The 20,256-nt window shown below is 44.6% G+C and overlaps 1 protein-coding gene across 1 annotated transcript in view; it reads left to right on the top strand.

Annotated features, from left to right (window-relative positions):
- The first annotated feature begins 13,831 nt into the window (after positions 1-13,831).
- TMED10 (transmembrane p24 trafficking protein 10) overlaps positions 13,832-20,256 on the top strand; it is a 45,215-nt gene continuing 38,790 nt past the window's right edge. Inside the window, exon 1 of the mRNA XM_082618533.1 lies at positions 13,832-14,332. Within this exon, the coding sequence (XP_082474659.1) occupies positions 14,108-14,332 (225 nt within the window). The 5' untranslated portion in view covers positions 13,832-14,107. The remainder of the gene's footprint in view (positions 14,333-20,256) is intronic.

Raw genomic sequence — 20,256 nt, 5'->3', positions numbered from 1 at the left:
ATCTGGGTATCAACCAAGTTCTGGGGATATTTTTAAAAATATATACTAAAGGACATATCCTATTCCTTTGGCTAGAAATTAGCTTTGGAAATTTAAGATAGGGGGCCCAACTAATGCTCAGTGAGGCCAAATGCTCCTGGATTTATATATTATAATCCTCTGAGTTATGCCTTTGGGTGTTCAGAAAGGTTATTTGTACCATCAAGACATCCTGATGACCCACGAAATCTTACTCATAAGTGCTCAGTTCTGGGAACTTAAATCAAGATGTCTATAATTTTTTTTAAACAAAAAATTCTTAACTGATCTTAACAAAAAATAACTTAATGGGTGGCAAGACTACCAATAAATTCTCTTTCCCTTCCTTATCTGTCCTGCTCCCTCTGCTAACATTATTAGCTCCAGCCACCAACTAGCCATTGCTATCTGGGGCCACATTCACCAGAGATTTTATGTTCCCTGATAGTGGAGAGAGGTAATGATTAAGGTAATTTCTTCTTCAAGAATGATGCAATGAACAAGACAACCTTGGAGTCCAATAAACTGGAGTTTATATCCTACTCTGGCACTTGTTAGTAGTTTAACTTCAAGCAAGTTATTTTCCCTCCCTAAATCTCAGTTTCTTTATCTGTGGAATGGGGACAATAACACTGGCCCCCATCTCCAAGATTCTGATTCCGTTGGTCCGTGGTGGCTGTGGCAAAATTCATTGGAATTTTGCTATGAGGATCAAATGTATGAAAAGCCAAGCCTAGTGCCTGGTTCTGAGTCTGTGCTCCATAAATGTTCCTTTCCCTTCTCCTCCAACGCCCTCTTCCCTAGTAACATCTGTTAATTTCCACTCCAGACCTCTAATCACATTATATACTGGTATATGTACATAAAAACAAGTGATTTTAATATATAAACATATTCTATCTACATATTCATTCATTTGTTCATCAAATAGTTATTGAGAATCCATTTGCGCCAGGCACTGTGTTTAAACCAGTTAGACAAGTTCCCTTTTCTCATGGGTCCTACTTTCTAGTAGGGGAGTGATGTGACAGGGAGGCGTAGGTGTGGCAGAGGAGTGCCACATGGACTGGGCAGGTGAGGGAAGACTTCCCTGAAGAGGGGGCCTGTGAGATCCAGAGGGCAAGGAGGAGCCAACCTGGAACCAGACCAGGGAAGAGCACCCCAGGCAGAGGGCAGAGATGTTGAAGTGGGAAAGGAACAGGATCCGATTTTATGTTTAAAAAGCATCACTCTGGCTGCTGTGTCTCAGTGGATTACAAGAGGCCAGGATGGAAGCAAGTCCACGTGACTACAACACATCACCCCGGACACGTGAACTCCCAGAGTTAGAAAGGGGGCCAGAGGAGCGCTGGCCCAGAGATGCATATGCAGGAATGCCTGGGGGTGTCACCAGCCTGGGGAACACAGGTCTTCATCCCCACCTGCACCATCAGCTGGGGGCATTACTCACAAAATTTCAAGGATCCACAGCCACCACTACAGGCCAAGAGAATCAGAGTCTCAAAGATGGGGCCAGGTTAATGGAATTTTTTTTTTTTTTTAACAAAACTCCCTGCGATATATTCAGAGTTGAGAATCATTGTGGCTGGGTGAACTCTCCAGGGCCCAAGCTCTCTCTGCTCCCTGAGACACCTTTCCAGTGTTGGACATCCCATTACTACGATGTTCTTTTTCAGAGCGGGCTAAAAATCAGCCCCTAGGTAGCTTCCCTGTACACCCACTCTTGGGGGGCCAGTCAGCAACTCTCTTTCTTCTACCCAACCCCCACCTTCACCCACATTGTTGCACGCCACACCCACCATCACGCAAGGCAAATTTTGGCATAGGGGAGTGAAGGAAATACGGAAACCTTGGATAGGAAAGAAGGAGTTGACAGGCTTCTGGGCACCCTCCCTTCCCACCCCTGCAGGGCCCCATCTAACAGGCTCTTGCACCCAGGGACACTGTGTAGGCTGCTCAGAGCCCAGCTTTGTGGCAGCAGTGGCCAACACGTGACCAGGAGGTGAACTGATGACTGTCCTCTCCCACCCAGTCCACACGTGCTACCAGAGAATTTGAGAACTGGAAGGGGCTTTAGCGTAAGTAGCTTAATTCTAACTTAACTTCGGGTGGGTGGGGGAGGGAGCCAGACACTAAATATAGTCAGTTTTGTATTTCTGTGGCATTCCTAGAAGCTTGAGAAGGGGGAAGGGAACTTGATCAACTACATTCTGACAGACTTTGTGTTCTATAATTTACAGTCCTCACAAAAGCTCCATGGAACAGATGCTGTTCTTCTCATTGAGAGATTAGGCGACTGAGGTTCAAAGAGGTAAAGTAACTTGGCCAAGGTCACGTGGCAGATCAGTGCCCAGGGCTCAGCCTTCATCTACCACTGTGCCATGCTCCCTCTTGGTATCCTCTCTAGAATCTTCCTTCAGTAGAGGGATAATCAGCATCACCTTTTCCCCAAGTCACCCCATTTGAGGCCAGGAGCCAGCTCTCCAATTCCTGCTACCTATTGCCCATCACTCTGTGGCCTCTGCCCCCTGGGTGCCCTCTACCAGTGCCCAGCCTCTTCTGGCCCCTCTTTCCTCTTCCTCAACCATATTTCCAGAGCACGAAGAAACCCCAAAGTATTCAGAAAAAAAACAAACATGGAGGTTGAAAATTTGTCCATTTTGCTTGCATGTTTTGATGCAAGGGCTTAGGGAGGGAAATGCTTTCACTCCTGTTTTGACATGTAGCCCATCGCTTTACCAGCATTGCTATGATTTTGCATGCTGACTCCTCAGCTGTGGGAAATTTCCCAGCTGCTCCAGGCCTCCGATAATCTCCCCTTTAAAGGCTCTGCCCACAGTATTAGCATTTACCTAGGAAATCAGCTTATCCTGTAATGTTCTCTTTCTTTTTTTAAAAAATTTATTTATTTAATTAATTTATTTTTGGCTGTGTTGGGTCTTCATTGCTGCGCGCTGGCTTTCTCTAGTTGCAGCAGGCAGAGGCTACTCTTTGTTGTGGCGCGTGGTCTTCTCATTGCGGTGGCTTATCTTGTTGTGGAGCACGGGCTTTAGGCGCGTGGGCCTCAGTAGTTGTGGCATGCGGTCTCAGCAGTTGTGGCTCTCGGGCTCTAGAGCACAGGCTCAGTAGTTGTGGCTTGCAGGCTCTATAGCGCAGGCTCAGTAGTTGCGGCGCACAGGTTTAGTTGCTCCACAGCATGTGGGATCATCCAGGACCAGGGCTCGAACCCATGTCCCCTGAATTGGCAGGCAGATTCTTAACCACTGCACCACCAGGAAAGCCCCTGTAATGTTCTCTTGTTGTTGCATGTGGACATGTTATGACCAACCACTGCCACCAACTCATGTTAAACTGAGGGAGGATGTTCTATACTCCATCTGTGTTCCCCAACATCTGAGTTACTATTGAGTTCTTGTTGACTAACTGATCGGCTGATCTGTATGCCAGGACCACTCAACTGAAACCTGAAAGGTCGCACCACACCTATTCCTAAACCTCAAAAGAGCAGGGACTAGAGAAGGAAGCCATTCTTTATGCTGTTTTGCTTTCACTGCAGAACTCAGTCCATGGAGGAAGCCACTCCTATAACCACAATCCTCTCCCACCTGAAGGAAGCCTCCTCCAGCTCCTGGCAGAGCCTCGTCACCTCCCCCAGGAACTCAGGAGTTAACGTCATTATCTCAGGGGCTCTGCTAGGCCTTTTACAAATCTTATCTTAGTTAATTCCCACAGCCAACCTAGGCAGCATTATTCCCATTTCACAGCTAAGAAAACTCAGGATCACAGAGGGTAAGTAACTCGCTCCAAGGTACATAAGGACAGCTAGTAAAGAGCAGAAAAGGGATCAGAATCCAGGTGTGCTGGGCCACAAAGCATCAGGGCACCTGATGCTCCTGTGTGTGCTTCATCTTGACCAGATTCATGGCTCTTCAAGGTGGAGACCAGGTTGGGGTTTCCCACAAGCCTTAGCGTAGAGCAGGGGCATAGTGAGTGTTTGCTCAGTAAATTGTCAGAGGAAGTTTACCCTGATTACCTATTGTATGAGAAACAGTATTGGGGGAAAGAGGAAGTGTTTGTGTAGTGATAAGGCCTGTGTGCCTGATGGTAGCCCCAGGCCCTGGGCCAGGGACAAGAAGTGGGCGGGTGGGCAGCAGAGTGGAGCCTAGTGAGAGGCGCCTCCCTGACAGCGGCTGAAGGGAGTACTGGGTGGGGTGGGGTGGGGGAGGCCAGAGACCTAGGATTTAGTGGAGGATGGGAGCAGCAACCCAAAGGTTGACTGGCTTTGCTTCCCTGGCATCCAGGCCTACAGGTTTCCACCACCTAAAGGGGCTACAGAGACAGGGAGGGAAGAGGGAGGCATGCTCTCAGTGGGCACCAGGGCCACCTGGGGGTTGAGGGAGTGGCTGTGTGTGAGGCAAGGGGTTTGGGTTTGGGAGCCCCTGGGGGCAGATACATGCTTTGAAGTTACTCCCCAGGAAGATGTAGGAGAGATATGGTTTGATCCAACACCTCTGAGGAGAAGACATTTTCTTAGAGGACCCCAGACCAAGGAGGCAAAGCATGGAAAACCATGGTTTGGAAGGATCAGAAAAGGCGGAGCTTGATATGGGGAGCTGGTTCCGAGAGACGGCTGGGCCTGATGAGGGCACAGGGCGTGCCTTTGGGGGGACCACGGAAGTAGAGGTACAGGGGAGCAGAGGGTGGGGACCCGAGCGGATGCTGCACATCCTGGCCTCACTGTTCACTGACTGTGGGACTTCGGGCAAGTTACATAACCCGCCTGACCCTCAGTTTCCTTATCCATAAAATGGGAGATAATAGTACCATCTGCCTTATACCATTGTTGAGAGGGTAAAAATGAGATAAAATATGTACTGAGCTTAGCACTGTGCCCAGAAAAGAAAAAGATTCAATAAATGTTAGCAGTAGTTGGTGATGGTGAGGTATGTTCCTGGGAGGGAGGGATCTAGGAATACAGTGAAAAAATAAGCCACTGCCAGCCTGTTCTGTTTCATGGCAACTTAAATTTACTGAGTGCCTACTAGGTGCCAGAAACTATCCTCAATGCTGTAAATATTTTATTTCATTTAATCCTCATCACAGGCTTAGGAGATAGACACTATAATTTTCCTCATTTACATGAGGAAGCAGAAGCACAGAGAGTTTGGGTAACTAGACTGAAGTCGCACAGTTAGTGGGTAACAGAACTCGGGAATTCTGATTCCAGGATCACACACTTACATCCTGCCTCTCATCTGCTTAAATAAATGTAAGACATCTAGAGATACAGCAGACAACTGGTCATGGAGTACACAGCATAGCATGGGGCTTCTCAAACCTCTGCTGCGCCAGAATCTCCCAGGGAGGTGATCTAAAATGTGCACACCGGGGCGCCATGCCCAGAAAACCTGACTCTGGCAGCAGTGAGAGTGGTAGGGCTGGGGCAAGGGAGGACAGAAATTTGTATTTTTAATCAGCTCCGTAGGTGATTCTGATGCAGGTGGTCTAGAGGTGGGAGGAGAACACGTAGACAGTGCAGTGAGTGAAGTGGTGGCTTCACCTTTGCGAGCCTGCGATTTCCCCACTATGTTTTGGATGCATGTTTATAAGAAGTCAAAGAAAGGCTCTGTTCTCAGTCTCTGGCTTCACATTTTACAAAGGATGAAGTCAACACCTAGATGGCGTAATTTCTAGCCCCAGGTCACCCAGTGAGTGGGTGGCAGGGCAGAGCCAGGACCCCTATCTAGAGCACACACACACCTCCTGTGGGAAGCCCAGTTCATGGATCTCAGTGTGGGCTTGCCAGGAAGCCCTGGTTATTGTAACGCTGGAATGTTGTTACTTTAATTTCACTCGAAAAGGGTCGATTCTCTCTAATGATTTTGCTTGGTGGTCAGTCTCTTTGCCCCTGACCAACATGTGGGTAGTGGCTTTTGACCTCTGGCTTAGAGACTCTGATGGTTCCCTTCCACACAGCTGGGTCTTCTGCTTTAGGGATGCAAGTTGGGCTATCTTCGGAAGCCGCTATCTGAAATGCAGAAGTTGGCCATCTGTAGACTGACAGCACTGTCTGTGGTCTGTGAAACACCAAATCTTGGAGAAGTACCTCTTTAGAAAGGTTATTAATACTTCCTTTGCCCACGTGCCACAGTGATTTTCTGCAAGAAAGAAAAAAAAAGGAGCCTCCCTCATGTGCCTGAGGAGAGAGCTTCCTCCTCATCTGAAGCCCTGGCTTCCCATTCCTCCCTCTTTGCTAACACTTGAGCTGGCAGAATGTGGCTGGCCCAGGAATGAACCTTGTCCCCAAGCTGGTGCTCCAGATACTCTCCTTACCAGAGGTCTAATTTCGTGTCGTGTTCCAGGAGAAAGGGCAGCAGTGCTTGAGCAGGAGAAACAGGGATGTAAATCAGACTGAGAAATATTTATTGAGTGCATGCTGCTTGGAAGGCGTAGAAAGGTTAGGTATTGAAATAGGAATGGCCACGGGTTAGGTGGAGCATTAGTTTTCAACTCTGGATGCATGTGGGATCACAGAGAAGTTTTAAAAAATCCAAATGCCCAGGTTGCACCCATACCATTTACATCAGAATGTCTGGGGAATGTAGTGGAAGTAGTAAGGCATCAGTATTTATTAAAGATCCCCAGATGGTTCCAGTGTGCAGCAAAGTTAAGGAACCACTGAAATATGCTATTGCCCTGGACAAGACCCAGATATTCTGTTTTCAGTGGTCTGCATTGGGTCCTAGGTGGGTCCTAGGCACTGGCAGTCTTTAAAAAGCTGCCAGGTGGGGCTTCCCTGGTGGCGCAGTGGTTGAAAGTCCACCTGCCGATGCAGGGGATACGGGTTCGTGCCCCAGTCCAGGAAGATCCCACGTGCCGTGGAGCGGCTGGGCCCGTGAGCCATGGCCGCTGAGCCTGCGCGTCTGGAAACTGTGCTCCACAACGGGTGAGGCCACAACAGTGACAGGTCCGCGTACTGCAAAAAAAAAAAAAAGCTGCCAGGTGATTTCAGTGTGCAAAGGTGATTCAAGTAAATAATAAAGGGAAAGGCATGTGGGCATTATCAAGATGCCCACAGCTGGTGGTCTTTTCCCATCTATATGGTCTGTATCGCTCACAAGATGGAGCTTTTGTGGAGGGAGAATGAGTTTTGGTGGATTTCAGAGACAGCTGGTGATGGTAGACACCAGATGCTGAGCACTTAGTAGCCTATCAAGGAAAATGCGTTGGAGAGAAAACAAAATTTCCTTAGAACCAGGAGTGAAGGCCCAAAACGGTGTAATCCTCTGCTCTAGGTCACCAGGCTTTAAGGTCTCAAAACAGTTTTGAAGTAATCCCAAGTGCTCTTAGGATCTGCATGTGTACAGGCTTCAGGCATAGCTGTTTCCAGGGGTTTGGGGGCAGATGCCATTTGGCTCTCTATTAATCCTCCTTTGGAGTACCTCAACTCTGGGGCTACTTCCACAAAGCACTGAGCAATTTCCCCATTTCTTTCTTTCCTTCTCAGTACTTTTATTTCTTCTTAGAAGCATAAGTGACTACAGACATAAGGTAAACATGGGGTCCCTGCAGTTCCCATCTTACCTCCCTGACCCTACCTCCTTCCCCCTCTAGAGTCTCATCTTCACAGCTCTTCTTTTTTTGTCCCTAGGTTCTCCCACTCCAACTGGTCCAGTGGATTTCTTTTCATCTCACTCCTGTCTTGGGATTCTGCCTTCCTGGCCTCCAGGACTTCATCTCTCTGCCCTGGGCTCTGGGGCTGGTGCTCTCCATGAGCAAACAGTGCTGATGCTGCAGCGGCGACACCTCCCTTCTATCCCGGTTCTTTTCAGCTTTGGTTTGCTCTCAAGACGTGTGGGCAGGGGTGATAGTTCATGTCATGGTTCTTATGTTTTCTGAAACTTCTTCTTTGGGGACATATTTTTTATCTTTTGCTCACATCATTTCTAAACTTCTTCCTAGGAATTTTTTGTTAAATCCAGACGTAGTGTTCTCAGCTCATATATATCACTAGAAGAACTTGGATCCTGGCAATAAGGATTTACAGGCTGTAACTTAAAGGCTGGGTCCTGATAGCTTAACTCGACAATGTTCTAGAGACAACACTGATGAAGGGCATTTATTGTGATGGAGGGTTGGTGAGGAGGTCCTGCTTCCTACTAGGAAGATAAAAATTCAGCATCATGGGAATCTGGAGAGGAAGATAAATCTTGTTTTTTCAAGCAAAGTGAATTGAGGGGAGACGCTAATTGATGCTACAAGTTTTGCATTAACTATTAACATCTTTATGGACTTTCTGAAAGACTTAAATTTACTTAAACCCCACAAAAGTTGTATTTGGAATATAAGTGAGGGTAGAAAAAGAGAACCCAGAAGTATCTAAAACTTCTTAGTAGAGTGGGAACTAAATAATAAAGATCATGTTTTATCAAATGTAATTATGTCTGAAAACCGGTCTGCAGTTAGGAGCTCTCATTTCTATTCTCAGCTCTAACACTGACTCATCGTATGGCTTGAAGCAAGTCACTAAACAACTTTGGACCTCAGCTTCTCCAGATGAAAAAAGGACAATTAAAATACTAGATAGAGGAACTAGCGTTTATGGAGCAACTGCTCTATGTCAATGTGCTAAGTGCTTTATATTATGTTGCAGTATTTCATTCAGCAAATATTTGTTGACCACCCAGTGTGTACAGGACATTGTGCCTGGCCTCAGGGAACAAAGCAAAGACCTTGCTCTCTTAGAGCTTAAGTTCCATTTGGGTTGGGTGATAATAAACGAAAAAGAAAGAAAGAAAGAGAAAGAAAGAAAGAAAGAAGGAAAGAAAGAAGGAAGAAGAGAAAGAAAGAAAGAAGGAAAGAAAGAAGGAAGGAAAGAAAGAAAGAAAGGAAGGAAGAAAGGAAGAAAGAGAGAAAAAGAAAGGAAGGACAAGATACTCTCAAATAGTTGCAAGTGCTATATAGATAATAACACCAGATCATGTGATAGAAAGTAACCTGGGGACAGGGTTACTTATGTAAGGTGGGAGGTGACATTGGAATTGGGACCTGAACAGCAGAAGCAGCTTGCAGAGCCTAGAATCCATGGGACAAGGTGTGGAGAAGAGAGTTCCAGGTAGGCATTAAGTGCAAAGGCCCGATGCAGCTAGGAGCTTACATTGTTTGGAAGGCCAGGTGACTGTAGGAGAGTGAATGGGTGGGTGGTAGGAAGAAGTGATCACTGGGTAAGATGAGATTAGAGAGGTAGGCAGGAGCCCGACTGCGGTGGCTTTGGGGCTGTGGAAAGGTATTTGAGCTTTATTCTGATTGGCCTGATTTATATTTTTTTAAGAAAATCACTTGAGGTGTATTAAGGAACATGATTATAGTGGTGCAAGAATGGAAGCAGAGACAACAGTGGGGAGGCTGTTATCTTATGTAGGTGAGAGAAGAAAAATTTCTGTAAAGGGTCAGATAATAAATATGTTAAGCTCTCTTGCACACATTCTGTTTCTCTTCCTCACTCTCCTGATCCTCCTCCTCCTTTTTTTTTTTTTTTTTTTTAGCAGTACACGGGCCTCTCACTGTTGTGGCCTCTCCCGTTGCGGAGCACAGGCTCCGGATGCGCAGTCTCAGCGGCCATGGCTCACAGGCCCAGCTGCTCCGCGGCATGTGGGATCTTCCCAGACCGGGGCCCGAACCCACGTCCCCTGCATCAGCAGGCGGACTCTCAACCACTGCGCCACCAGGGAAGCCCCTCCTCCTTCTTTTTTAACAACCCTCTACAAATGTAGAAACCATTTTTGGCTCTTGGGTGATACAAAAACAGGAGGTTGCCTGCTGGATTAGGCCTGACCAGCTGGGCAGTAGTATGCCGAGCCCTAGCTTAGAGAGGAGTAGAAACTGATCAGCATATATTTAGGACACAGAACTGGTAGGACTTCCTGATGAACTGGCTCTGTGTGGGGTCGGGTTAAGAGAAAGAGGAAACAAGGATGGCCTCAGTGAAGAAGTAGAAAGTGGTGTCATTTACTAAGATGGGGAAGCAGCAGCTTTGGGAATAGGGGGAGAGGGGATATCAAGAGTTAAGTATGAGTTGCCTATTAGTCATTCAAGTGGAGATGTCAACTAGTGAGCCTGATATAGACTCTGGAGTTTAGGGGAGAGGTCAGGGCTGGATATTCACATTTGGGAGTTATCGGTCTATGGATGTATCTAAAGTCATGGACTGGATGAGATCACACAGAGTGCAGTGCAGAGGTTCCAGGACCAGCTCCTGGGGGACTCTAGAACTTAGAGGACCCATAGAAAAAGTCCTTGGAATCACTCTCTGGGTCAAAGAGTATGACACATGACAAATTGTTTTCCAAAAGGGTCTTTCGCCTCTTCACAGAACGCATCTTGTTTTAGCTATTTAAATACACCCTGTGAGTGGGACTGTACAAACGAATAGGCAGGGGCACTGGAGTTAGGAATCCTTGACAGCTTTTGCGTTGGAGCTGGGGATCCTCAAGCCACACCAGAGGATTAGGCTGGTTAAAGGAGGCATCAAAGGGCCACAGCTCTTCCAGGGACTTCCAACCACAGAATTACCCAGCAAGGTTATTACAAATGCAGATTTTTAATAAGAGCTTCTGATTCACTGTCTGGAGTGAGGTGTGTTTTAAACAAACTCCTTCTCATACAAACAAAAGTTTGCGAAACTTGTGGCTTAAGGATAGACTGGGTGAAGGGTGTTTCCTAGTGACATCTCTTCACCTCCACAGTCTGGGGGGTGTGGTGGTGGTGGTTCAGGAATCTTAGGTGAGACTGGCTGGGAAAGTTTCAGGATGATGGATGGCAGAGGACTGTTAGGCCAGGAAAAAACAGTTTCTCTAGTTGTGGGACACTTTCCATTTGCTCTCCAATTCAGAATGAGGCCTTTTCCCCAAACAGATGTAAAATGGTACCTTGTTTAACGCTGATGCGGAGTTCAAAAATTCTAGTTCCCTAGGAATATCTACTCTGCCCTCTAGTTACACAGCACAGATGTAAAATGGTACCTTGTTTAACGCTGATGCGGAGTTCAAAAATTCTAGTTCCCTAGGAATATCTACTCTGCCCTCTAGTTACACAGCACAGAGGGTAGATTTTTTTTCCTCTGTCCTTATATGGAAACAAGATCACATTTTTTAGTTAAAAAAAAAAAAGATATGAGGACTTCCCTCGTGGTGCAGTGGTTAAGAATCTGCCTGGCAATGCAGGGGACACGGGTTCGAGCCCTAGTCCGGGAAGATCCCACATGCTGTGGAGCAACTAAGCCCGTGTGCCACAACTACTGAGTCTGCACTCTAGAGCCCACAAGCCACAACTACTGAGCCCACGTGCTGCAACTACTGAAGCGCGTGTGCCTAGAGCCCTTGCTCCATAACAAAGAGAAGCCACCACAACGAGAAGACCCCGCACGGCAACAAAGAGTAGCCTCCACTCACCACAACTCGAGAAGGCCCACACGCAGCAATGGAGACCCTTCACAGACAAAAATAAATAAAAATTAAAAAATTTATTTAAAAAATATGCTCATTGTTGGTGAAACTGAATTAGTACCTACATTTTGGATACATTAGGGATTAAATAAATTTGTTTGTAAACAGCTAAGGAATAATGGAAGAAATTTGCTGTTAGACCTTCTGCTAGGAGCTAAGGAATTAATCTTACATTCATCGAACCATTATTTATTGTGCCTTCTAAGTGCCAGGCACTATTTTAGATTCAGGAAATAAAGCAATGAATAAAATAGGCAAAAATTCCTGCCCCTGACAAAACAGATATCCTAGTTAGGGAGAGAGATCAATAAGTGTGATAAATAAGTAAAATGTATGCAGAAACTAGATAGTGATGAGTACTAAGAGAAAAATATAAAGGAGGGAATGGGGGACAGGAAAGAGCTGGGGGCCAGGATAAGCGAGAATATAGAACAGGAAAGGACTTAAGAGCTGTGACTGAGGAAAGTAACTCAATTTCCCTAAGTCTCAGTTTCTTCACCTGTAAAATAATATGTAATAGCACCTTTCTGAAGATGGTTCAGGCCCTCAGACTGACTTTGTCACTTTTAAACTATGGGACTTTGGGTACAAAAGTTTTCTGGACTCTCAGAACCTCAGTTTCCTCATCTGTAAAATCAACAGATTTCTCCAGCCTATGTCCCATAGGTTTTGAAAATGCCAAATGAGACCAGTAATATTTGTGAAAATATTTTAAAACATATAAGCTATTATTTAAATGTAAGAAATTTAAAGAAAACACACACACAGGTATTTTATGGGTGGCAGATCTCTTGCTGATGCTCAGCAGAGCCTCAGGACTAAGAGTAAATGATGAATTAGATAACGGCTTGGTTCTGATTCCCTGCACTGGCAGGGAAAAGGCCAGTGCAGATTATCAGGATGTAGTGAGTAATGAGCAATCATATCTTAGATCAGGGATAAAATAATCAAACTAAGTGTTCCTAAGTAGACACCTCATAAGGTAATTATTATATGACATTTGTCAAATTTTAAAATGCTTTACAGCTCCTTTATGTTTGTTCTTGTTTTGTTTGTGGGACTTCAGTTCCAGGAAAAGATTGAAAGAAGTTATAAATACAGAACAATTATTTAATTTACTAAGAGCAGACAGTCCATCTTCTGGGTATTTCTGTAGATGCTCAATAAACATGAATCGAAGTAGATAATTCTAAACATAGGCTGTGGAGTACTCCTTTTTTATCTTCCTATTTTCTTCAGCCCTGAATATTTGATAGCATCCCCATAATGGTTCGTTAAATCAATAAACATGTCGGTATGCATGCGTGCTATAGTGTCTGGCACACAGTAGGTAGTCAGTAAATATGTGTTAAATGAAAGCATGAATGATTACCATGTAAATTTTCTTACTATAGACTAGCCAATTTGATCCCTAAAGTAATTTAAACATTTAAAACACACCAATACTTGCTTTCCCCGTATAACGCTTATCTGGTAAACTGCATTAGGTTCATCTCCCACAGTGGGCTAAAACAAGGTTTTAATCAATTTAAATACAGAATCCAAATTTAGCTTGAATAGTACCTAGCAGAGTAGGTGCTCAATGTTTGCTAATTAAGATGCACATTCAGAAATCAGTTATTCCAGGGGCTTCCCTGGTGGCGCAGTGGTTGAGAACCTGCCTGCCAATGCAGGGGACACAGGTTCGAGCCCTGGTGTGGGAAGATCCTACATGCCGCGGAGCAACTGGGCCCGTGAGCCACAACTACTGAGCCTGCGCGTCTGGAGCCTGTGCTCCGCAACAAGAGAGGCCGAGATAGTGAGAGGCCCGAGCACCGCGATGAAGAGTGGCCCCCGCTTGCTGCAACTAGAGAAAGCCCTAGCACAGAAACGACGACCCAACACAGCCAAAAATAAATAAATAAATAAGTTTATTTTTAAAAAAAGAAAAGAAAAGAAATCAGTTATTCCAGCCCAAATACCCGGCTCAGGAGCATGAACTGGGCACCTCCAGCTCACATTCACCAAGTGACCTCTACCCCTTCTCTGAGGTTCTGGCCCCCGCTCGCCTAACAGCCAAATTAGAATATTTTCTCAGCCTCTCGAAGTCTTCCTCTCAAGGGCTCCATGTCCCAACCGTCACCAAGGCGCTGGGAGAGCGCACCCTCTGCCTCTGCCCCACGTCCGGTACGCCTGGGAGGTTGGTGGGCGGGCCCAGCGATGGGCTTTGTGGCTGTTTCCTATTGGGGCTTGGTTGCTATGGTATCACCGACCTTAAAACTAGCGGGCGCTACTTCCGGATGTTCAAGGAGAATTGCTTCCTGGGCTGCCCGTACTTGCTATGGTCGACTGAGCGGTCACAGAGCTTAACAAAAATGAAACTTTTCCCGGAAGCTTCTAGAAAACCTCATTTAACCACTTTAATTTGAAGGCATTACGTGGTATCATATGCCTTCTTCCCTTTAAAAAGATTCACTATACATTTTTCATCTATTTGCCAGCCTCCAAAATGGCGCCGGCGGCATTGGAAGGTCAGAGGTGAGTTACGTGATCCCTCCCGGTTCCGGCGCGATAGAGGCCCAGGGTGGTGAACAGTCTCCGGCACGATGTCTGGTTTCTCTGGCCTACAGGCCCAGCGTGGCCCTTGCCCGTTAGCGTTGCTGCTTTTACTCCTTCTTGGCCCCACCTCGGTCCTCGCCATCTCCTTTCATCTGCCCGTTAACTCCCGCAAGTGCCTCCGCGAAGAGATCCACAAGGACCTGCTGGTGACGGGCGCGTACGAGATCACCGACCAGTCTGGGGGCGCCGGCGGCCTACGCACCCATCTTAAGGTGAGGTACTGGGTGGGGCGGGGAGAGAAGACTGAAGGTGTCGGCGAGGTAGCTGAGGACCCGAGAGTCCGGCGGGCGGAGGCCTGGAGGGCGGTCTGGCCTCCCGGAGCGCTAAGGACGAGCCGTCGAGACCGCCCCCTCACCCCGCTCGTTGGCTGTCGCGGGGCGGGGCTGGGCGCCAAAGCTGGGAACCCATTGAAGGGCCGCCCGGCCTTGGCGGATGTGGTGACAGCTGAGCGGGGACGGCCTTGACTTTGGGTCCTTGTCACGGTCCCGTACCTGTTTTGGTCTTAGGTACCTTGAACTGTAACTAGGGTCTCCAAAGAAGTCTTTGGATGCTGATTATGTGTAGGGACCGGCATCTTAAGACACATGGATACCTGCAGGAAAACGACGGAAGCACTGAAGCTTACTGTGAATAACAAAAAGCTGTTATTTCTTGAGCATCAGCTGTGTGTCAGGTCCTGTGCTACTGTACACGTATTACCATTTAGTTCGTACACTACCCTACCAAGTAGGTACTGTTAGCCTCATTTTACACATGAGGAAACTGAGGCTCAGAGAGGTAGTAGAACATACTGGTGTCTGAGCTGGAATTGATTCTTAGTTTGGGAGTTAAGCAAGGTGACAGAAAAGTGCTGCAATCTTATTCTCTTCTTGTTTTTTATTTGTAATTCCTGTGATTGATTAAAGTCGATTATTGGTCACAAAACGGTTTCAGTCTCTAGTCCTTTCCTTTCTGGTACCCCAGAGTCTGGACTTGGCCAAGTTTTCAGTAAATTTCAGTGATACTCTTGGATGGTGACAACTACTACTATAGTGCCGTTTGGTCCCATATTACATTTAGGATGACCGGGCCTGATCTTTGAAACGTTAATATAATTTGATATGTCAAGATTCGATTGTATTTTAGGTAACTTTATTCATTCACTATAAGCACGTGGTTTTTGTTTTTAACAGAATGGGTCTTGAACTAAACAGGAAGAAACATTTTTACTTTTTAATAGAGCTTCAGGTATAATAAGACCATAATTTATTTTTAAGGTATTGGAACCCAGTAGTAGTAACAGATGCAGTTTATATAAACTTTATTTGAGAGATATAAACTATTTTCAGTTCTGTTGCACAATGAGCCAGCCTTTTGTTATTCTCTTCAGGTACCAAACACCTTTCGCCAAGAAAGAGGTGATGGCATAATTTTATATGCTTAGATAACAACATTTTGGGGGTCATGCTTCTGGCTCTTCAAAGGATGTGTAGTGCATAGAATCAGAGAATATGAGCAATGAGAGTTTACTCTCATCTTTAGTGTTGCCCCCTCTGATTTGTACTTATGTTTTAAAACCCTCCCGTGGCTGACTATTCTTCATCTGGTAAAATGTAAATTTCCCAGCATACTCTATAGCGTTCTTCATGACCTGTTCCTGAAGCTTTATATGCTTTGTCACTCCCCACTTTGCATTTTACACATGAACCACCCTGAACAGTACCCTAAACTCACTTATTTTCATCTTATATTGTAATTACTTATATTTATATCTTGTCTTCCTCATTAGACTGTTAGTATCCTGAGGGCAGGAATTATTTTCATGCTTGTATTTTTCAGAATGTCAAGCATACTGCCTTGCTTCTAGTAAGCACTGAATACAGGAAGCATATAGCGTAGCATAGTCTTATGGGAATTACATCTGTATCCAAGGCTGCTGAAGGGACCTCGAAAGCAGGAGTCTGTGCATCTACGCACTAGCATTTTACCATCACACAGTTGCTCTCCCCATGTCTGCTCTGTTCTCTTGCCACTAGCCAGCTTAATCGGACTACTCCTGGGGTCCTTAACCTAAACGCCAAGTAGGTAATGTAAATGAATGAATTGGGCCAGCTATAAGAAAAACAGCAGTGATGTTAAATGGGAGATAATTGGGAGTAGTGGAAACTGTCAGTTTGGAGTAGCCAGTACTCATCTCTCGATGTGGGCCTGTTGCCACATCTGATTTTTCAGATGAAGTCAGAAATCCAGATTTTCATGTGAAAGCTCCTGATTTTAAAATGTCACCAACTAATTCAAATCAGTTTTGGCATTTGTTTATTTTCAGTTTTATAGAGAAGAGTGCAGTCAGTCCACTGTGTACACATTACCCAGATTCAACAGTTATCAGGTTCTTGTCACACTTGTTTCATCTTAACTGTTTCTCCCTTCTCATTTTATGCTGAACTGTTTTAAAGTAAATCCTAGATATCATGGTATTTCAGTCCTTCATACTTAAGGATGAATCGCTTAAAAATTATGAACTTAATCACAATATTATGTGGCTATAATCATACCTCACAAAGTTAACAATAATTCCATAATGCTATCTAATAATACCCAATTCATATTCAAATTTCTCCACTTGTCTCAAAAATATCTATTTAAAATTAATTTGTTGTATCACTCAAGTCTCTTTAATCTATAGCAGTCCACTCTCCCTCCCTGCCCCCGCCTTTTTTATATGCTTGAAATTGTATTGTTGGAGTCAGAGGTCCTTAAATCACGTCCTACATTTTGGATTTGTCTCTGCTTCCTTGAGGTGTCATTTAACGAGTTCTTTCCCCCATATTTCTTGTAAAAGGAATCAGCTGTAAAGATGTAACTAGATTCAGGTTTATCTTTTGGTGAGGTTACTTTAAGGGTGGTATTGTGTACCTCATGTGGCATCATGGCAGAGCACACAGTACTTTTTGTGCCCCTTAGTGCTGGGAAGATAGATCAGTGGGTTCAGTTGGGTGTATTAGTGTCCAACTGCTGCTATAACAAATTACCATGAACTTAGTGGCTCACAACACACATTTATCTTACAGTTCTAGAGGTCAGAAGTCCTAAAATCAAGGTGTCAGCAGGACTGTGTTCCTTCTGAAGGTTCTAGGGGAGAATCCATTTACTTGCCTTTTCCAACTTCTAGAGACCACCTGCATTCTTTGGCTGGTGACCCCTTCCTCCGTCTTGAAAGCCGGCAGCATAATATCTCCAAAACTTTCTCTCTCTTCCTTTCTCCCACCCAAACCTGTCTCCCTCCTCAGCTTCCATCATCTCATCTCCTCTGACTCTACTACTTCCCTCTTTCCCTTATAATGACCCTTAATTTAATCCACATCTGCAAAACCCCTTTTGCCACGTAGGATAACATATTCACAGGTTCTGGAAATTAGGCTATGGACATTTCTTGGGGGGTGGGGACATTATCCTGCCTACCAAGGTGATAACAGCCTGAAGCCTACAATGTAAAACTTCCAATTAATCTTTCACTTAGGAAGCCATTGATGACTTATGTAAATTAATTGTTTCATTAAGGTTGTGAAGTGATGATTTTCTAATTGTTGTTCCTTTCATATTTATTAGCTGGAATTATTAAAGAATTCATCACTTGAGGCCAGTTGGTTACCCTAAAATTTATAATTCAGGAAGGAAAGTCGGGGTAAGTGCAGAGTTTATTCCTTCTTATTGACAGTTTTCAGAGTAAGGAAGTTGCCCTTGTCATTTCCAGTGTAGTCTGAAGAAGGTTGTTTTTGTTGTTTTAAGTATTATACTGAGATCATTTTTTATTGTTGGTTATTTCAATTTTTGGAGTCATTGTTTTAGTCATTTGCATTCGTTCTCTATGCTCACTTGTCTCTTTGGCTCCTGTATCCTTTTGACACAATCCTATTAGACTTTGATAGCTGCCCTGTTGTGTGGAACAACTAGGTGCCCTAGGCTCATCTTTTGTATGTCAAACCCCTGACCTGGATGCAGCTATTCCTCCAAGAAGTTGTGGTTCCTTTTTGTGAGAAATGGTATTTTAGAGACCGTTAAGTTGGGTGTCATTTTTAACAGTTTAATACATTGTGCAGGCCACAGACCTATCTGTGGTTTGACCCCACTCCTTAGCACAGTTTGCAACCTTTTTCAAAGCCTCTGTCCACTTAGTTCTGCTTTGTCTTAAATTTTGACCACTCGTAGCCCAGACTCTGCCTCAAGGATTCTCTCTATGCATCATTTCAGTTTCTGAGGTGTGACTCCAGAGTGCAAGGATCTCATTGGTTCAGCTCCTTTTTTATATCTAAGTCTCTGAACAGCCTGTTGCTTATCTTCTCTTTGGTCATATATCCACCCCTGGTTTAAGCAGCCGTGGTTTGGGTTGAGGTTTGGAGAACTGGACGCTTTCTGAAGTGCAAAACTTGGCCAACTGGGCTTGGCATTGAGTTACTGCTCTAATTGAGGCAGTCTCTTAGAAGGATCTTTGTGAGCGTAGTGCCTTGATAGACCTGTCTCGTTCATCATCTTCCTGTCAGGGAGCACCTTAATATCCAATGAATACATCAGTGTTATCATGTATCACCCTGTGTTGCAGTTTTGTGTTTACCCATCTCCTCAGGTAGACTTTAAGCTCCTTGAGCAGAGGCTATGTCTCAATCATCATTGAAATGCCTGTGTCTAATACAGTGCCTGGTACATAGTAGGACTTCAACTTAGGAATGAATGAACAAATGAATTGGCACTGTCCTAGCCTCATCTCTGATCTTTACCTCTTCCTTCCTCTTCACCTCTCTCCTCCTGCTCCTGACTCTAGCTGTTCTGAATACCTTGCAGTTCTCTGAACACAGTGTTCTCTTAACCTGGACCAGTCTTTGCCTGTACACCCCTCTTGTGTGCTTCCATTACATCCTGTTTGACACGGCTTACTTTGTGAACTCCTCGCTGTCTTATTCATCTTTGTGTCTTCGGTTTAATATACTACGTAGGCATTGTTGTACAACTGAGTTAAATATCTTAATCTTATTGAGCCTGGATCTGGAGTCAGACAGATTTGGGTTCAGATCGCATCAGCTCCACCATTTAAAGGGTGTATGGTCTTAGGGGAATTACTTAACCTTTCTCTTTGGGTCTCTTATATGTAAGATGGGGATGATAGACTTCATAGAATTGTTACAAGGGCTAATGGAGATGGTTTCTTTAATTGTTCAGGGCCCATTGTGGTGGGCCATAGATGTTGGTACTCTTCTTTCCTGTCTAGTGAATGAAAATTGAATTGCTTATCTGACTCCCCCGCCCTGTGTCATTGCAGTGACCAGATAAAGAATATTTTAATGAGAGGAATTCTGAGTTTTTGTGATTCTCGCATTCATTCAATAAATATTTATTTAATACTTAGTATATGCCAGACATAGCTGGGGTTATAGGAATGAATTGCAGACAAGGTCCTTGAGCTCTAGTGGAGAACAAAGACAAAATACAAGTTAAAAAAAATACACACAATGTCAGGTAGTGATAAGTACTATAATGAAAAATCAAGCAGTAGGTGGTAAGGCGTGATTAATGGGGTAAAGTATTTGAGTGGCCAGCAAAGGCCTTTCTGAATAGAGAGAGAGAGAAATGGATTGAAATGATGGGTGGGACTCTTTCGCAAAGATTTCTCCTTCAGACCCATGTTGAGATGTGTTTTGTGTTAAGATTTCCAATTGAGGTTATCCCTTCCCTACTCATTTCATAAAATGAGGCTAAACCAGGCTAAATAGTTTCAGATTTAAAGACTGCTGCACAGAATTGAAGCAGGAAGTACCAACTCATCATTCATAGTGAATGTAGAAGTTTCCTCATTACTTCAGGTCCATAATAAAAGCCCGTAGGGACTCAGAATCTGTGAATTGAAAACCACGTTTTCATAAAGACTAGATGATACCATAATAATTTAATAGGTTCCAGTACCATTTATTATTTAGAATGCTGTTAATGGTGAAAATTGGAGGATGAATTCATTTTAGGAGATGAGATGAGTAAGTTATTGCCTAAGGGTGATTTATGTTTTGGAAATACAGAAAGAGAGAAAGCAATTGTGAGGAGATGTCATAATCATCACTGGAAAGGAAAGAAAAGCCTACTGGTAATTTAGATTACTTATACTTTTTTT

This window comes from Mesoplodon mirus (genome assembly GCF_964341445.2).
Source record: "Mesoplodon mirus genome assembly, chromosome: 4".
Taxonomy (NCBI): Eukaryota; Metazoa; Chordata; class Mammalia; order Artiodactyla; family Ziphiidae; genus Mesoplodon; species Mesoplodon mirus.
Note: the sequence above shows the minus strand (reverse complement) of the source record. Positions and strands in the feature narration are given on the sequence as shown.